This window comes from Bison bison, unplaced genomic scaffold (genome assembly GCF_000754665.1).
Source record: "Bison bison bison isolate TAMUID 2011002044 unplaced genomic scaffold, Bison_UMD1.0 scf7180017864032, whole genome shotgun sequence".
NCBI lineage: Eukaryota > Metazoa > Chordata > Mammalia > Artiodactyla > Bovidae > Bison > Bison bison.
The window spans coordinates 1,683,468-1,702,793 of NW_011494604.1; the positions used below are offsets into that span (position 1 = coordinate 1,683,468).

The following is a 19,326-nucleotide window of genomic DNA, read 5'->3' on the forward strand; positions in this document are numbered from 1 at the left end:
TGTTGCCATTGTTCAGTTGCTAAGTCGTGTGGGACTCTTCGCGACCCCTGAACTGTAGCCCGCCAGGCTTCCCTTTCTCCACTATCTGTCCTTTAACATATAATAATAATAATAAGCCTTCAAAATAGCTAAACATCACTCTTTTAAAGTAACTGAGGCAAAGGCTAATTTTGATCATCATTTTTAAAACCGTGTGCTGTGTGCTCAGTCACTCAGTCGTGTCCGACTCTTTGTGACCCCGTGGACTGTAGCGCCTCAGGTTCCTCTGCCCATAGGATTTCCCAGGCAAAATTACTGGAGTGGGTTGCAATTTCCTCCTCCAGGGGATCTTCCCAACCCAGGGATAAAACCCACATCTCTTGGGTCTCCTGAACTGGCAGGCAGATTCTTTACCACTGAGCCACCTGGGAAGCCCTTTTTTTTAAAAATAGGAGTCATAAAGTTAGTGGTAAACTTCTCTTCTTGTATGTTCTTTAAAGTACTCCTTTCTTTTCAGATAGTTTATGATTTTTAATTCTAGGAGTCATAAACTACGTGAAAAGAACGGGGTATTTTCAAGAACATACAGAGGAGAAGTTTACTGCTAATTAGTAGAAGTTGTGCTAAATCGGCCTTATTTAGTGGGCTTACAAATGGATGCATCCGAAGTGCTGGAAACAGCCCAGAGTAGGCCAAACAAACTCTGTTTCTTCTCATTTACATTTTAGATCTACTTAATCAACCCTGATCAGATAATACACAGATGCCCCTAGAGACAGGCAGGTAAATCTGGGCTTAATCCAGGTTTACTTTGGACTGAGTCTAAATCCACAGGCTCTGAATGAATGCGGATTTGCTGTGTCCATCAATGCAAGTTCTCATTTTATTGAGCAATTCTATTCTTAGCTCTCCGAGAGGGAGGCAGACAGAAAGCCCTTCCCCTCCATTCCATTCCCCTTCCAGGACGGCATTTAACATGCTGCTCCTGCCAGCTGGCGGGCAGCCACGCCAATGGCCCTGTCAGCACTGGCCGAGGAGAATGAGAAACTAGACCATAAAAGGCCACAACTGCAGGCCGTGCGGTGGTGATGGGGGCGGGGAGCTGGTGGCACTGTGCGGAGTGCGAGGGCTGGGGGCACTGGCCGCAGAAGAGCAGTTCCAAGGAGTTGACCCTAAAGTTCCCCCAGCCAGGGCAGATGAGAGAGAACACCAAGGAAAACTGGAAACCGCTGCCTGCTGATGGGTGGGGCATGGGGCCAAATTGATACTTCAGGCACAGATTTGAGGGTAAAGATGAACTGGATCACCAGTACCAACTGCCCACCCACCAGAGTGTTCCTGACTCCAGGAGGAACGGATTAGAATAAGCATCTGGAGTCACCAAAGAGACAGCGAGGGGGACAAGGGTCCCTGCTGTCTTTTATAGATGAGAAACTGTTCCCGGAGACCTTGGCCCACTGGCATTCCCAGGGAGAAAAACTCCTGCCCTAAGGAAACCAAGGGCTTCTCCAGTGGTTCAGCAGTAAAGAATCTGCCTGCAATGCAGGAGATGTGGGTTCAATCTCTGGGTCAGGAAGATCCCCTGGAGGAGGGCATGGCAACCCACTTCAGTATTCTTGCCTGGAGAATCCCGTGGACAGAGAAGCCTGGCGGACTACAGTTCATGGGGTCGTAAAGAGTCAGACACGACTGAGTGACTGAGCACGCACACATGCATGCACAAGGAAACTAAACACAAGAGGATAAAATCAATGAATGCCAGGAGAAAGGCTTTCGTGTGCACCTCGTGTGAAGGCCCATGAGTGCACTGGGACCACCTGAGCAGGGACCTGTGCAGGGACCGCCTGCTGTCCATCTGCTGCTCCTTCAAGGTCCTGAATGCCTGCCATGTGAGCGGACAGTGGGCTGGACACGACAGACAGCAGGAAGGCAGTTAGGAAGCTTGCTTGTTATTTCAGGAAAGAGTAGACCCGAGCATGAAAAGCAAAGCAATTGAGGTGGAGAGGGAAAAGTGAGTCTGGAGACAGAGTCTGAACTCAGTCCTATGATGCAGAAGACAAGAAAAAGGGAGCGGCCTAGGGGTTAGGAGGCCACAGTGGCCTCAGAAGGGCAGTCCCCACAGTCGGACAGGGCCTGGGGGCCAGGCTGCAGGGAGCTAAAGAGCGTTGCCAGTGAGGCGAAGAAGCAGACTCAGAGTAGAGACTGGCTCTCTCAGAGGGTTTGGCTGTGGAGAGAGAGCAGAAAGACACTAGGGTGGCCAGAGAGACGAGATACTGCAAGAGTTGTGCCTGTAAACATGGGGAAGATGATGGGGGAGCCTTGGCAACATTTATAGGAGAAAAAGAGAAGTTGCAAAAAAGAAGGGTTGGGGACTTATGAGGGTTGGGGGCTTGTAGCCCTCAGGAGCCTGGAGTCTGAGGAGAAAGGTGGGCAACCCCCAGAGCCTGGAGGGTGGAGTCAACATGGGGACAGAGAGACACCTGCAGGTGTGGGGCCATCAAGCTGAGCAAGTTCATGCCTCATGCCTCCTATGTCTCGGAGAGGCCAGAGGCCAAGGCCTGCAGAGTAAAGAGTCTCAAGGAATGGCTGTCACAGGGAAGTGGGAGACAGCGCTGACCAGCACTAATGCCTCTGCTGAGCCTGGATGTTGACAGAGCCCAGGACTGAGGCTGTGAGTTGATGTCATCTCCCTGCTGCACCACGGGCTCAGGCAGAGTGGCAGTGAAGGTGAAAGGCAGCACTGATTCCAGGTGAGGGTCTGCCAGGGGACTGGGAGGGGACAGGACCAGGGGAGAGGGTGTCACAGGGGCTAGCTAGGGAGAGCTGTGGTGGTGGAACTCGGGGTCTCCCAAGGCTAGAGAGGGAAGCCTGAGGAGATTCACAGAAAAAGGAAAACACTGTATGTGCAAGATCTGATTCTCAACAAGCAGGAAGGGCAGCCACAGTGTGAGAACAGGAAGAGAAAGAAAGGCCGTGGGCAGAGGGAACGCGTGTGCTGGGGGCGTACCCCAGAGGGGAGGCCTGGAAGCCCACCATCCTGCCTTCTGCACGCCCCTCCCCGGACTCACCCACCACGGTGAGGTTGACTTGGGCCTGCCTGCTGCCCAGTTTGTTCTCCACCAGCAGGGTGTAGCAGCCACAGTGCTCCTGGCACGCCGCCCGGATGGTGAGCTTGCTGCCCTGCTCGCTGTTCTCCACCTTGATGTGCTCGCTGTCCTGGATCTGGGGGCAGAGAGTGGGGCAGGCGCTGGAGACTTGAGCCAGAAAGGAAGGGGGCTCCAAGCCACGCCCCACACCCCCTAAGAGATGCAGCTGGATAGTGGTGTGGGGCTGGTCTTGTCTGCACTCTGGGCTTCCCACTCAGGACCCCTTCTCCTGCATCCAGAGCCAAGCTGCTCTGAAAGTGCCCAGATCTGGGCAGGCAGGGAGGGTGCTGAGCAGGGTCTGGGGGCTGAGAGTAAGCTATGCCTTCACTCGCTGCCCTAGACTGGAAACAAGAAACATCCCAGCCCGCTCCCCTGCTCTGGGATGGGAGGGTGGGAGAACACATTTGATCAAAGTCAGGTACAAAGCCCACCCAGAAGGTTCCGACCTCCTCTGTGCTGTCAAATACCAGTACCGATCACATGTGGCTACTCAAATCTTAGTTGAATGGCAAATAACCCAAATGTCCATCAGTGAATGAACAAATAAAGAAAACGTGGTACACCCAGACAATGGAATATTATTTGGCCATACAAGTGAATGGAGTACTGGTTCATGTTACAGTATGGATATGCCCTGAAAATATTATGCTAAGTTAAAAAAAAAAAAACCCAGACACAAAGGAACACATATGATTCCATTTATGAGAAATGCCCAGAATAGGCAAATCCTTAGAGATAGAAAATAGGTTAGGGTCACCAGAGTCTGGGGGAAGGGAAGAAATGACTGCTATTGGATCTGGGCTTTCCTTTTGAGGTGATAAAAATGTTCTGGAATTAGAAAATTGTTATAGTTGCACAGCCTTGTGAATATGTGTACACTATAAAAGGGTGAATTTTCTGATGTGTGAATTCTATCTCTACAAAACTGTTATAACCATTTTTAACTAACTGAAATGTAAAATTCAGTTTCTCAGTTGCAGTAGTCACATTTCACACGCTCAATAGCCACATGCAGTTAGTGGCTACCGTACTGGATAACAGATACAGAACAATGACATCACTACAGAAAGTTCTGTTGGATGGAGCTGGGACTTGGCTAAATGTCTCTGAAGAGGGTTGAGATTTGCATCTCACTTCAGACACCACTAACCCAGACAAAACCCAAGCAAACACGCTTTGGGAAAAGGCCAGCTTCTCTTCTTGTCTTTTGAGAACAACCCTTCTTTCCTCCCTAGTACTAGCCTCCTACCTCTGGGCCTTAGGACAGTTTGAATGGGTTGGGAACGGAGCAACAGAAGCTTCAGGAAGTCATCACACCTTCTGTGGAGTTCCTGACCTAGGGCCAGCCCGCCGTTCCGGGGTCTCTGCTGATGAGGCATGTGGGTACACATTGCCAGCGTGGGACTGGAGGAACGGATAAGCTCCCCAGGCTCCTTTAAAAGGAACCAGTTATTTGAAAATTCAGACATTTTAGGACTGTTCTTATAAATGGTAGTTAGATTTCTGAGTCAGGAAGCCAAAATTCTGTTTAACGTACAAGTCATCTATTCAAATACTCGGACGCACTTTTATCTCTCCAGCACGCGGTTAAGCCTAAGTGGTTGCCACAGATAGGGCTCAGTAAGCTGGCACAGAATCATAGAAAGCTCAGGGGTCTGAGAGGTCATTCAGGTCACTGGTTTGATTTTCCTGACTCCGAGTAGAATTCTAGGCAGAGATATCAACATCAGGTGGGAGCCATGGGTGGTTTGTTCTATTATGTCCTTCATACTCTATCACACAAATTGTCTATAAAACAGGCATTCCTGCTAGGTGTTGAAGAAAAGGTTACTAAGAGCTCAAATTTGGTGGGTGGATGATGGTGGTGAGGGGCTCTCCCATGTCTAAGGCCCCCTTGGTGAACAGTGATGCTCCCTCCATCACATTTCGCATCCCCTCTGGCCCAGAGTTGCTCTGGAATTTGTGCAGGGTATTCTTGGGCCACTGGGACTGACCTGCTTTCGGAACTTCATCCAGGTGCAGGTGATGGGCTGGGTGCCGGCCACCTTACCAAAGAGCTCCACAGACTCTCCTGCTCGCACCTTCTGGTCCTCAGGAAACTGGATGATCTGAGGCGGCATGGCTGGGGGAGGACAAGAGGGAGAGTGAGATCGAGGAGGAGGGAGCCTCAAACGCTCTGATACCATCTGATGCTTCCGGTCACATTGGTCTGGGACTCCTCTCTCACTTTCCGGAACCTTCAGGGTGAGACTGAGGGCAGTGACCTTTGCTCCACATACCTAGGCTGACAGGCCTGCTAGGTCTGTTGGTCTCTTGATCCTAATTCCAACAGAAGCGACCCATACAGTTTACACAGCATGACTCTCAGTTGGTTGGTTGCTCTGGTATTTGTGATTTCCCCTAATTTTTTGAATCTTATGTCTTAACTCCTTTCTTAACTATGCAGTGCCTTGCCATCTAACATCCAGGTCACTCTGGCTGACGGGCTCAAACTGGCTCACATCCCCAAACGTCTTTCCATGGAAAACAAACAGTGCTTCCTATGACAGGGACCTACAGAGCAGACCATGAGAACAGCACAGGTGGATCATCTCCACAAGGGCAGACTGGGGGACAGAGCGGTGAGCAGGCTTTATGCCAGGAGAGAAGGAGAAAAGGCAAGTGGTGGAAGAGGGTGGAGGACCCAGACTTGCAGAAACTCAGGGAAAATTCAGCCCAACCACTGCAGAGCTTGAATCCAGGGTCGGGTGTGGTCTCCTGGGACCACATTCCCAGTGATCAGTCTAGCAGAGCAAAGGGAAAACCCCTCACGCCAGATGACTCCCTTGTCCCTGAATGCTGCTGTGACCAATTACCTGCCTTCGGAGGTGTCTTGGGGGCAGGTTTCTTTTTCACAGTTGCGTCACCTGAAACAAAGACATTCACAGGTTATCTTCTGTGTTTTCACAAGGCTCCTAAGTCCTGGAAGGGCGCAGTCTTACCCTCTGGCCGCTCATCCAGACAGAGCCCTCACTTGAATATGCCTTTGGAGACCTTGCAGACTCACATGGACAACCTCACGAGCAAATGAATATCCCTTCTCGGGGGGCCTCCGGAGGGATCCCTGGAACCTCCATAGAGATAAACACTTCAAAAATGCTTAAGTGTCCATTCTCCATTTCAGTGAGGATAATCCCAAACTCACTAACTCTTCTCTTACCCTAACTTTCAGGAAACTCATAAAGGAAATTATGTCAGATAAACTGACTAAATTTAGTCCTTGGTGTGGATCCAAGGGTCTCAGGCTTCCTTTTTGTAACAGACTATGGATTGGTGGCTTTTATTTATTTTTTTAATGTTTGTTGAATGGATCAGTGAATGAATGAACAAATGAATGAACCAATCAATGGTCCCCTCCATTCTTAAGGCCACACTCTCCAAATAACTCACATAAGATAAATGACCCAAACAGACCAGTTTTGCAGCACAAAACTATTCATTGGTCTAAGTAGTAATATGGTGACTATGCAAAAATATTCCCAACTATCTTCATGGCTTGTTTTCATATTTTTTTCAGGTCCTTGTTCAAAAGTTATCTAACCTACTTATCCAAATGAAAACCTGCATTCACACAAACATCTGTATATGAATGTTTGTAGTGGGTTTATTTGTGATTGCCCAAAACCTGCCCTTCAACTGGAGAATGGATGACTGTGGTACATCCACATGAGGAAATACCACTCACTCACCAACAAAAAGGAACAAACTTCTGATATACACAGCATGATGAATCTTAATGATTCATCCTTCTCTTCCGCTAAGAGAAGAAAAAGGCTATGTACTGTATAACTCTGTTTGTAGGCCGTTTTAGAAAAGGCAAAACTATAAGGACAGAGAAAAGGTGGGCGTGGGAGGGGCTGACTACTGAGGGGCATAAGGACATGTTTTAAGGTGTGAAGCCGTATCTTGGTCATGGTGGTAGTCACAGGACTATAAACATTTGTCAAGGACTGTGCAATAGAACGGGTGAATTTTATTGTGCATAAATTATACCTTAATATGAAAAAGGGGAAAGAGTTGCTTAATCAATGCAATCCTCCTGAACCACTCTACATCAAATAGCTGTGGTTTTATAAGAGATTGTCCTTATTTTTAGGAAGAATATACTGAAGTATATAGGTGTAGAGGATACCATATGTGAAACTTACTTTCAAACTGCTCATAAAAAATAAAGTGCATGTATGTATATGTGTATATGTTTGTGAAGAGGTAGAAGGAAAGATAAGTGGAAAACAGAGAGGAGAGAGAATATATGATAAAGCAAACATGATAAAACATCAGTATTCGAAGAATGTGAGTGAAGGGTATACAAGGATTATTTGTACTAAATAGTACAACTTTTCTCTAGTTCTGAAATTTCAAAATAAAAGTTAAACAGAAAGTTAAACAATGTTTGTCCCATCAACATGATGTAGTTGTTCAAAAGAAGGAGAAAGAGAGAACAGTGTCTGGTGAGATGGCTGGAAGGTGGGACACAGAACAGTGGACCTGAAAGATGATCTTTAAAAAAAATTTTTTTTCTTCATGGTAGCATATTTTCTGTTAACTGACATTTCCAGGCATAATCTTATTTATTTAGCCAGACCATGTGGCATGCAGGACCTTAGTTCTCCTACCAGGGATCAGTCCCTTGCCCCCTACAGTGGAAGCGGAGTCTTAGCCATTGGGCTGCCAGGGAAGTCCCTTGTGACGATCTGACCTGCAGAGAAGAGTCCTATTGATTAGGAACAGAGTGTCTCAGAGTAGAGAGTCCTGTTTATGATGTTTGGTGGAAGATCAGTAGGATGATGTTTGGTGGGAGGTGGCTAGAGCACAGGGCTGGTTTCAGAGAGCAGTGGCATGAAGATGCTGGGAGAATTTAAGAAGATAGAAAACTTCTGTCCCTCAGTCACACTCGTCACATGTCAAGTGCTCACAGCCATACATGGTTAGTGGTTTCCACTGTGCAGATAGAGAGCATTGCAATCATCACAGAAAAATTCTACTGGACAGTTCTGGTCTATAATGAATGTGCGAGTTAGGTCTTTGTTCTGAGTAACAGGGCGTCCTGACTCAAACAAGAGTCCAGCTAGTCTAGAGGACCTCTGGAGGTCTTTCCAATTCCAGGGCATGAGAAAATCCAATTAGGAGGCTATTGCCATACTCTTAGAAGAAACTGATCCAGGTCTGGCCTTGGTAAAGCCTCCAGAAAATAAAATACAAATACGAGATGGAGGAAAATTTAAAAGATTTTAAGGGCTAAACAAGAGACAGGAACAAAGATTCCTCAGGGATTTCTTGCTTGAATAAGTGGGAAAAATTTTTATTGATGCAATAGGGAATTTGGGAGTAAAAGATGAGGAGTTTGGCTTGGTCTAAGAGAATGCGGTTGATAAAAGGGTTTAAACAGTATATAGGCTAGAAGTCCAGGATCAGAATTCTAGAAAGAGTTGGTGGAAGCTGAAAGAGAAAGATTACAGGATCAAACATGCAGTCATTAATGGGAACTGTGAGGATGGGTCAGTTCTTTGGGGGGAAAGTACAGTGAAAGATGAAAAAGGGTCTTATCCGAGGTGATGCCACCAGTAAGGAGCTGGGATGAGGCAGAAGGGCTATGGAGGGACTGTCCCTGAGACCCAGGACGGAGGAGGAAGGGCACTAAGAAGGTACGACCAACATCGGGTGATGCGTGGGCAGGAGAGGCACCGCCACCTCCAGTTTGAGAGGGCAGGATATGGGGTCAGAAGTTGCTCTAGAGGAGATTCTCAAGAAAACAGGTAGTGAGTCAGCTAACCCATCAAGAATTCCCAACATGAGAGGGACACAGAGAGACAGGGTGACAGAAGAGGAAATGTCAAGCTAAGGTTTCTTCTACAGTGAGAGAGAAGAATCCAGATGTGAAAGCAGAAGGCTAGGACTAGGAGAGGAAGAGCCCGGAGATGCTAGGAAGCAAATGCTCCCGGGCACTCCCAGACCCCTCAGAGTGGGCACCAGAGGGGGTACAGAACCCTGGGGATGGGCTGAGCCATGAAGCCCCTGCCCACCTGCACCCAGGGCAGATGGGAAGGGGGAGGGCCCAACTGGAAGAGAGTGACCCTTCTGGGAAGGAAAAGGGGGTTCCTCCCAGAGCCAGGACCTGACCTCCTGGGAGCGGGAGAGCGCGGAGGGCTGCTGTTATGGGCTGAGCTGCACCCTGCCCCCCGCTTCCCATTCATACATTGAAGCCCTAAACCCCCAGTACCTCAGAATATGACTATATTTGGAAACAGGAACTTTAAAGAGGTGATTAAATTAAAAGGAGGCTGCTAGGGTAGACCTTAATCCAAGCTGACTGGTGTCTTTATAAGAGAAAATTTGGGCCCATGGAGAGACACCAGGAAGACACGCACAGAGCAAAGGCCGCGTGAGGACACGAACAGAAGGCTGCCCCCTGCAGGCCAAGGCGATAGAGGCCTCAGGAGAAACCGCCTTCAGAACTGTGAGACAACACAGCGCTGACGCTGAGGCCGCCCAGTCTGTGCACACTGGTGGAACTGGGGAGAAGCTCTGGGGGCAGGGTGCCTGCCTCTGGAGCCGTGGGTGAGGAGTTAATAAAGAGGCAAAGATGACATACAGTAAAAGTGAGGACTCCAAAGTTCCCCCTATACTACCTTGGGGCCTGTGGGTAAACTTACATGGCCAGAAGCAGAGCCTGAACTAATATCTGTCTTTCTGTGTTATAGTTAAATATGGTTGAAGGCCAAAGTTTTCTGGTTGTTCAATAAATTTGGAGCATCTCCTGTTTGAATTCATTAGCATCTGAAACTGATTTGGTTCCCATCAGTCACAGCTATTTAAAACATTAACAATGTTCTGTATCCTAGTCTATGTATACTTTAGAGGCCCATCTGCTGAAATTCATTAATATATGTTCTGGGCTTAGGAGAACATGATTAATGGACTAGAAAGCAGAGTTACTGGATTCTAGCACCTGATTTCTTGCAGAGAGCTAGACTCAGCAAGCTGAGTTTCTAATCCATGATGTCATCATCCTTTTTTCACTGGGTTCTTACCCCAACCAAACACGAGTAGGGCACTTCACATTGTTTCCATTTCATGAAAAAGGAGATGGATTTGAATAAAAGTCAGATGACTTGCTGGGTTCATAAAATGACATGTGGCTGAATTAGAAACAGGACTTAAGCCTTCTGTTGCCCAGCATGTGGCTGCTTTTCTCCTGTTGTCTCCTGACTCCCTTGGACACTCTCCCCCATCCTCAAATCAGGGCCTTAAAACCCTTCTCTGTCTCTTTGCAGAAATGCAATGGGCATAGGCTCTGGCCCTGGACTTGGGTTCAAATATAGCCCTGTTACTCCCTAAGGGGTGTGACTTAAAACTTGCTATGTAACCTCTTGGAGATTTAGTGTCCCCATTCAAAGAATGTGGGGAGAATAAATAAAATTTGTTGTAAAGAATTAAGCTATGTTATAAAGTTCAGTTCGGTTCAGTCACTCAGTCGTGTCTGACTCTTTGCAACCCCATGAACTGCAGCACGCCAGGCCTCCCTGTCCATCACCAATTCCCGGAGTCCACCCAAACCCATGTCCATTGTGTCGGTGAAGATATAGCATAAAGTACATGTTCCAACACCAGTCTTACCCTCCCCTCCCCAGCTTCTCCCCCGACCACTCTCCTTTCTTCCCCAAACAGATCCCCAAAGGACTTCTCTGTACTTTCCTTCATCTGTTTAGTCCCTGCACTGCTGGCCAGGTCAGCTTTATACCTATATGAGCTCTCTCCTGCTGAGAGAGGCCTCAGTACAGGTAAAATTCTCACCGGTCCAGATGCCCAAACTCTCAGTACCTCTTGGGTCACTAACCAGTTTCTTTTCCTCTGGATGCTTTCTTCTTATTATCTTACTATTGCTGTCAGCCTTTAGTCCCCCACCTTCTACTCCAACATCCTAAACTTTCTGCATTAGCCACTGTAAGAGAGGAGTTTCACAGAAATAGAAAAAGATGTAACCATCCTTGCAAACCCCATGGTGGCTTCTGGCCACAGGGCCTGTAAGGAGAGCAGAGCATCCTCCTTCTCCTTGCCCAGGGTCTGTCCCTCTCCCAGACAGCCAGTCCCAGGCAGTATACCCCTCCTGGTACAGCACTGCCCCATAAACTCTCAAGCTCCCCAAACTACCCTAAGCTCCTCTCTTTATCCCTCTGTTTGCTGTCCTCATTTTCCCTGGAGCCCAGACCTCTCTCCTGAGCCCACCCATACATCCCACTACCTGACACCATCTCCCCAAGCACCTACTGTAAACCCAACATCTGAAACCAAATGCAGTTCTTCTCCCCACACTGCTGCTCATCTCCATTTCTCCCAAGCCCCCCACCCACCACCCCTGCCCATTTCCAGACACTGACTAACATCTTTCAATTCCATCAACAAAATAACTTCCTTGGTTCCTCTATCCATATCCCCACTGTTACCATTCTAGGCCTTATTGTACCACCTCCCACACTTGTGGTCCCCTGTCCCCACCCTAGTACATCCATCACTCTGGAGCAAAAGTGATCTTTGTCAAAAGCACATCTGATGTCACTCCACTGTTTACACTTTTCCAGTGGCTGCCCATTGCCTCTTAGGATCAAGTCCAACTCATCAGACAAGGGTTTCCGAGATCTGTCCCCAGCTTTCATCACCAGCCTTCTTTCTAACTCTTGGGGAATACCCTCACCCATGCCTTCTATGCTCAATGGCAGTGGTTCTCAAAATTTAGCCTGCCTGATAATAATCATCCAGGAGAATTACTAAAACCACAGATTCCTGACCTTCCTTGGGGTGTGGATGCTGCTGATCCCTGTGCCTTCTGGGGATACCGCTTCGTATACTACACTGAAGGCCTTTCAGTTTCTACAGTGCCAGGCTTTTGCTGTCAGCTCTTTGCTGACTCTTTCACATATCACTGCTGCCGGGTGGGTCCCATACCCCTCTGAGGTGGTTTCATCAGCAGTTATCACAAGGCATGGCAACTGCGGAAACCTGCCCCCATTACGCATATACCCTGCAAGTTCCCTGAGGACAGGTACAGGGCCATCATGTTCATCTTCTGTATCCCCAGGCCTTGCTCAGTACTGGGAACAGGCTAGAAAATACCTTTTAAAGGAATGAGTGGAATCCCCGGGGAACTCTGCTACCACGGAATTTCCTGAGAACACTTCATCACAGCCCTGGGCTCTGATGCTCAGAGATGAAGCCCATTGGCTTGAATCCTGTGCAACATTCCATGAAAAGGAGAAGGCCCCTAGCTCTGTCACCAATTTAGATCAAAGTGGCCAGGTGCTGAGCCTTCCACCCCAGACAGGAGACTGAGTCTGGAAGAAGTGAAGCAGCCCAATAAAAACATCAAAGTCAAAACACTGAATTTAGAAGCCTCCTGGGAAACCTGGAGCTGGGCTGGAAAGACTAGCTTCCAATCGTGTGGGTAAGGCATCTTTTGTTTTTGCCCCAGCCTGTCCACACCCAGCTAGTCCTGGCCTCATGAACCTTCCTTCTGCCCTGGGAGGGAGGAGGTGAGCACCCCACAGGAGTTTCCACGCTGCTCAGTTTGAAGACACATGAGTCTGTCTCTCCAGTGAATCCATAGAGCAGAAAGATCAGAGTCAGCCATTGAGAGATATTTACAGAGCCCAAAGGTGGATCTCACAGCTTCCAAAGGGTCTGAGATAATGAAGAGCTGGAGGAAACTGGGGAGGTAGTATCAGTAGCCTTGGGTCCAGGGAGGTCCCTGGATCTCTGCCTCTCTGGGGACATTTCCCTTTTTAGGTAGCTAGCTAAAAATAGACATCAAACCCTTCACAATTCCCCAAATAAGCATTCACTTTCTGCCACAAGCTCCTGAAGGGGACACGGGTTGGGTGACATGTGAAGGGAGCACCCACCCTGTGGGCTGTGTCACAGCAGGGGGTGGCGGTGAGGATCTGGGGATGGGGCTAGATCTCACTGTCCTGCACCGGGGCAGGCTCAGGGCTCCAGGGGGCTTTAAACAGCACCCTCGACACTGTCCCCCTCCACCCCCACCCCACACACATCAGGCCCTTTCCAGCCCCTCCTTACAAACTTGTGGAAAAACATTGGTCATTTTCCCAGAATGAACATCTCTGGGCAAATTTCCTGTACACATTCCCTCACAGCAAAGGCCGTCACATAAGATTCCAGAGGAACACTGATCCTCTTGTTACTGCAAACACCCAGCCCCAGGCCGCTGGGACACAGAACATTGGGGCCGTTGTGAAAGGGGCAGCCCGCATGGCTGGGACAGCAGCACGAGCGTTGTCTGACTGGCACCCTCCAGGGCATCCCTGGGAGGACCCACCCTGCCACGGAACTGGCTCGTGGGAGACGACGGAAGAGCAGGGAAGTAGACAGACCCAGCAGCCCAGGGGTGGAAGCACAGGTCCACACACACAGTGTGCTGGAGGGCGGCGTGAGCACCAAGACCAATACTTTGGTTGGGAGTAACCAGGAGTTGGCTCAGCTTTCAAAGACATTCATGGAAATAGCCCCGCTTCTCTCCCAGGGTCCCACAACTTTCCCTGTCGAGCAAGTCTCAATGCCAAGTCTTAACCTCTTCAGCATTTCCTTCCAGCCCTTTGACTCCTGGAGAGCATATTGAAAAGAAAGATGGGATCCTGGAGAAACCCTTCAAGATAATTGGACACTGCTTTTGATACCCAAAAATGCTTTCAAGGTGATCGACTTTTGGTTTCAGGGACAGACACATTCAGGAGACCAAGGCAAAGACATCTAAGAGCATCATAATCTGGGACAGTAGTGAGAGAAGTCAAAGAGACTGGTAAAAGGGGTGAAGCTCAGGCCAAGACCAGGCATAGAACACAAGGGGTGTTCCGCCTTCACCATCTCCAGATCCCAGGAACATGGGAACTGATGAGGACACTTCAAAAGGGAAATACTTACTATATCCCTATTTCAGACCAGCCCCTGAAATTTCAGAGATGGACAGGCCTTGGTTCCTATTCCCTAATCGTACATGTGCCCTATGGATGTTTCTGTCTTTTCTAAAAGATCATCAGCTTTACAGACTGATAGGAGGAATCCCTGGGCCTGTTATCACAGTGCCTCTCTGTATTTTCTTTTTCTTTTTGGCCACACTACGTAGCAAGTGGGATCCTAGACCAGGGATCCTGGTTCCTAGACCAGGGATTGAACCCGAACCCTCTATGTTGGAAGCTCAGAGTCTTAATCACTGGATCCTGCCTCTCTGTATTTTTCTTAAGCCATTCCTTAAGCCCCAGCAATGTCTCTTTCACACAAAACTCGTCAGATCCCCTCCAGCTGAAACACCCTAAACCTGGACCCCATGCATACAGCCTCCCTCCTGTCTGGATGTCTCTGTTGCTGTGTGTTCACACTTGCTGGAACTTCCACTTTCCACACACCAGATGATGCGAAGGGCTTTAGCCAACCCTGCTTCACTCCAAAGAAAAGCATTCTATTGAATGGCCTGATGTCAGAGCTAGAAAAGGCCTGGGGTCAGTTGGAGAAAGTCCCCACTTGACACTGTAGAAGGAGGAGGGGCTTTGACCAAGGTCAAGGCCACATTCACAGAGGCAGAACCAAGAACCTTCACTCTCTGCTCTCCACCCCAAGGGCTGTCTGGTGGTACCTTGTGCCTGAGTGCTGGCCCAGCATGGGCCACACACAGTAAAGGGGCATCTGGAGGTCCAACAAGGAAGGGTGTTGCAGCCCCCCACGTCCCCACACCCCCACAGGTGGAAGATGTTTTTCCCCCAGCCCACGCTCCTCTCCTGTTCCTTCTTCAAAGGTGGGAGACGACCCTCTCTGGGCTGGAGATGTGCGTAAAGTTTTCCAGGAGTGCAGACACTACATTTCCATCAGGAGAGGGGAAAGCGGCCAGAAAGAAGAATGCACAATTGACAAAAGTCAAATATGGGACTGTGGGTTAGACAGTATCAGTTCAGTGTTAGATGTCCTGATTTTAAGAACTGCATTGCGGTTATATTCTTAGAAGATACACAATAAGACATTTAGAGGTCAAGGGCATGATGTCTATTTGTAGGCAGTATATATATTTGTCTCTAAGTGAAAGTGAAAGTTGCTCAGTCTTGTCTGACTCTTTGCGACCCCATAGACTATACAGGGGGAATTCTCCAGGCCAGAATACTGGAGTGGGTAGCCACTCCCTTCTCCAGGGGATCTTCCTAACCCAGGGATTGAACCCAGGTCTCCCACATTGCAGGCAGATTCTTTACCAGCTGAACCACAAGGGAAATCCATCTCTATATGGTGAATGGTGAATATGTATGACTAGATATAGCATATATATGGTATTATAAATATAGATATGAATATTTGATGAATGGTGTATGAATGCAGAGTTCCAAAGAATAGCAAGAAGAGATAAGAAAGCCTTCCTCAGTGATTAATGCAAAGAAATAGAGGAAAACAACAGAATGGGAAAGACTAGAGATCTCTTCAAGAAAATTAGAGATACCAAGGGGACATTTCATGCAAAGATGGGCTCGATAAAGGACAGAAATGGTATGGACCTAACAGAAGCAGAAGATATCAAGAAGAGGTGGCAAGAATACACAGAAGAACTATACAAAAAAGATCTTCATGACCAGATAATCACGATGGTGTGATCACTCACCTAGAGCCAGACATACTGGCATGTGAAGTCAAGTGGGCCTTAGAAAGTATCACTACGAACAAAGCTAGTGGAGGTGATGGAATTCCAGTTGAGCTATTCCAAATCCTGAAAGATGATGCTGTGAAAGTGCTGCACTCAATATGCCAGCAAATTTGGAAAACTCAGCAGTGGCCACAGGACTGGAAAAGGTCGGTTTTCATTCCAATCCCAAAGAAAGGCAATGCCAAAGAATGCTCAAACTGCCACACAATTGCACTCATCTCACATACTAGTAAAGTAATGCTCAAAATTCTCCAAGCCAGGCTTCAGCCATATGTGAACCATGAACTTCTTGATGTTCAAGCTGGTTTTGGAAAAGGCAGAGGAACCAGCAATCAAATTGCCAACATCCGCTGGATCATGGAAAAAGCAAGAGAGTTCCAGAAAAACATCTATTTCTGCTTTATTGACTATGCCAAAGCCTTTGACTGTGTGGATCACAATAAACTGTGGAAAATTCTGAAAGAGATGGGAATACCAGACCACCTGACCTGCCTCTTGAGAAATCCGTATGCAGGTCAGGAAGCAACAGTTAGAACTGGACATGGAACAACAGACTGGTTACAAATAGGAAAAGGATTACTTCAAGGCTGCATATTGTCACCCTGCTTATTTAACTTCTATGTAGAGTACATCATGAGAAACGCTGGGCTGGAAGAAACACAAGCTGGAATCAAGATTGCCAGAAGAAATATCAATAACCTCAGATATGCAGATGACACCACCCTTATGGCAGAAAGTGAAGAGGAAGTAAAAAGCCTCTTGATGAAAGTGAAAGTGGAGAGTTAAAAAGTTGGCTTAAAGCTCAACATTCAGAAAACGAAGCGCATGGCATCTGGTCCCATCACTTCATGGGAAACAGATGGGGAAACAGTGGAAACAGTGGCAGACTTTATTTTTTTTTGCTCCAAAATCACTGCAGATGATGACTGCAGCCATGAAATTAAAAGACGCTTACTCCTTGGAAGGAAAGTTATGACCAACCTAGATAGCATATTCAAAAGCAGAGACATTACTTTGCCAACAAAGATCTGTCTAGTCAAGGCTATGGTTTTTCCTGCGGTCATGTATGGATGTGAGAGTTGGACTGTGAAGAAGGCTGAGCACTGAAGAATTGATGCTTTTGAACTGTGGTGTTGGAGAAGACTCTTGAGAGTCCCTTGGACTGCAAGGAGATCCAACCAGTCCATTCTGAAGGAGATCAGCCCTGGGATTTCTTTGGAGGGAATGATGCTAAAGCTGAAACTCCAGTACTTTGGCTACCTCATGTGAAGAGTTGCCTCATTGGAAAAGACTCTGATGCTGGGAGGGATTGGGGGCAGGAGGAGAAGGGGACGACAGAGGATGAGATGGCTGGATAGCATCACTGACTCGATGGACGTGAATCTGAGTGAACTCTGGGAGTTGGTGATGGACAGGGAGGCCTGGCGTGCTGCGATTCATGAGGTCACAAAGAGTTGGACATGACCGAGCGACTGAACTGAACTGTTTATATATGAGTTTATACATAATGACAAAACAATAGGACAAAATGTAAATAATGGAAGTTTCTTATACTGTTCTTGCACCTTTTCTGTAAATTTGAAATTATACCAGAATAAAGTTATTAAAAAAATTCCCATTGAGAGGCATGCAGCAAAGACCCTGACAGGTCTCAAGAACCAGGAAAGCATACCAGCTGTCATCTTTTTCTCCCCGCAGCTCTGAGGGCAGTCAGACCCGTGTCCCCTGGAGGATGGTGCCTCCGCTGTTTGGATAGCACAAGGATGGCCCTGAGACTGTGGAAGGCGCAGACTGGTGTGGGGGGAGTGTGGGTCAGGGTTGCCCTCACAGTGCCCACATCTTACCAGCTGCCAGACTCTGGGCAGGGCAGTTTAGCTCTCAAGGCTCAGTTCAGCTCATCTGTAAAATGGAACAACTAATCGTAGCTCAGTGGAATGAGACTTGCCCGAAGCAACACAGCCCGAGTGTCTAAGATGATGCCTGCTACATAGGTGCTCAGGAAAACTTGTTTGGTGCGATGGGCGGATGACTGAATCAGAGGCCCTTGTGATCTTCTGTAGCACTTGCGCATTTCTCCCTCTAGTCTTTCCTCAATAAGAGGAATGTTATTCCTCATCAACCAAACCACATTTCTCTCCTCATCTGTAACCTGGCTCACCATCTCCCTCATTCAGAAATCTTTCCTCACTTTCCAAATCTGACAGCCTCCTCACTTCTGTACTTGTGAGCTGGTTGTCCAGCAGGTTAACTTGTACTTCCACCAGTTTTCTCTCATCCAGCCCCTTGGGTTTGGGCAAATCAGCTTGGCTTTTCCCTCATGTTCCCCAGAGCTTGGCTGCAGCGGTGGCCCCAGGGACTCTTAGGCAATGTGTGGACGAGGACCATCTACTCTCATAGCTGACAGCTCTTCACAGGACCAAACACTCAAGCTGGGAAGGGGAGGCCACCAGACATGCATCTGGCCACCATCTGTTTGACAAGGAAACCACTCAGCTTTCCCTTGGCCACTGGAGGAAAGATGTATTTCCTGGTTACATTAGGTACTTCCCAGTCCTAGACAAAAATGAATACACATACACAGCCAGACCACTCAACGACATGAGAATCTGGGCTTTCTCATGGAATCAGAAATGCCTGGGGCAGAGGATGGCAATGCTAACAGAATAAGACAAGTTGAAGAGGTGCACAGACTGCGTAATTCCACTTCTGTGGGAAAAAATTCAACTGATGTATTTGCATGTGTATATAAGAATATTTATAAAACAGTAATTGTGAATATATTTAAGCAGGTGAGTAGGATTAGGGTAAGATGAAAGAGGGCTTTCATGTTGCACTGGGTAAACTTCTGTACTATTCAAAATATTTGAACAAGAAGACAGGCATATTTAATGTATGTAATTAAAAAATAATGCAAATTATCCCCCAAAGTAAGAAAAGAACTCGGGATGCAGCCCTGAAAGACATCCCCTTCATTTCCTGTCTTGGGCAGCTACCTTCTCAGGAGCCTCCTGGGAAGGGAGCCCCAGGGTAGTGCGCAGGTACCCTGGGAACTTGCAGGTTTCTGAAGGAATCACCCCGCTAATGCTCTCAGCATCCCAGCGGGTGACGGCTGGGGTAATGAGGGGGCAGGGGTCGTGGGCCAGCAAAGAGATTCAGCGTGGCCATTACCATACATGGAGACACACACTTCCATCCTTTTGGGAGTAAGACATCTGTCTGTGACTCCAACTTGAAGACTTTTCTACACAGAGTGAAATTTCCCTTCAGCAGACAAGCGATGTTGGCTGGAGTTAATGCTATCACAGATGTGTGTGTCTGCTAGGGAGAGAGAGCACTTTCAGCCAGCCCTGCCCCTCCTGTTAAGCAGCACTGCCCGCTGAGCCCCATTCCCTGAGCCCTCTGCAGGGGAAAGAACCATGGGGTTCAGCCTCTACCAAGAGCATCTTGCTCCCTCTGTAAAGGCGGGTGCAG

At 47.9% G+C, this 19,326-nt stretch overlaps 1 protein-coding gene across 1 annotated transcript in view; it reads right to left on the reverse strand.

Annotated features, from left to right (window-relative positions):
• Positions 1 to 19,326, reverse strand: part of MYLK (myosin light chain kinase) — a 201,150-nt gene that overhangs the window by 49,601 nt on the left and 132,223 nt on the right. The window contains exons 21-23 of the mRNA XM_010834271.1: positions 5,981 to 6,031; positions 5,120 to 5,247; positions 3,048 to 3,201 (exon numbers count right to left, since the gene is read on the reverse strand). Coding sequence (XP_010832573.1) covers positions 3,048 to 3,201; positions 5,120 to 5,247; positions 5,981 to 6,031 — 333 coding nt within the window. The remainder of the gene's footprint in view (positions 1 to 3,047; positions 3,202 to 5,119; positions 5,248 to 5,980; positions 6,032 to 19,326) is intronic.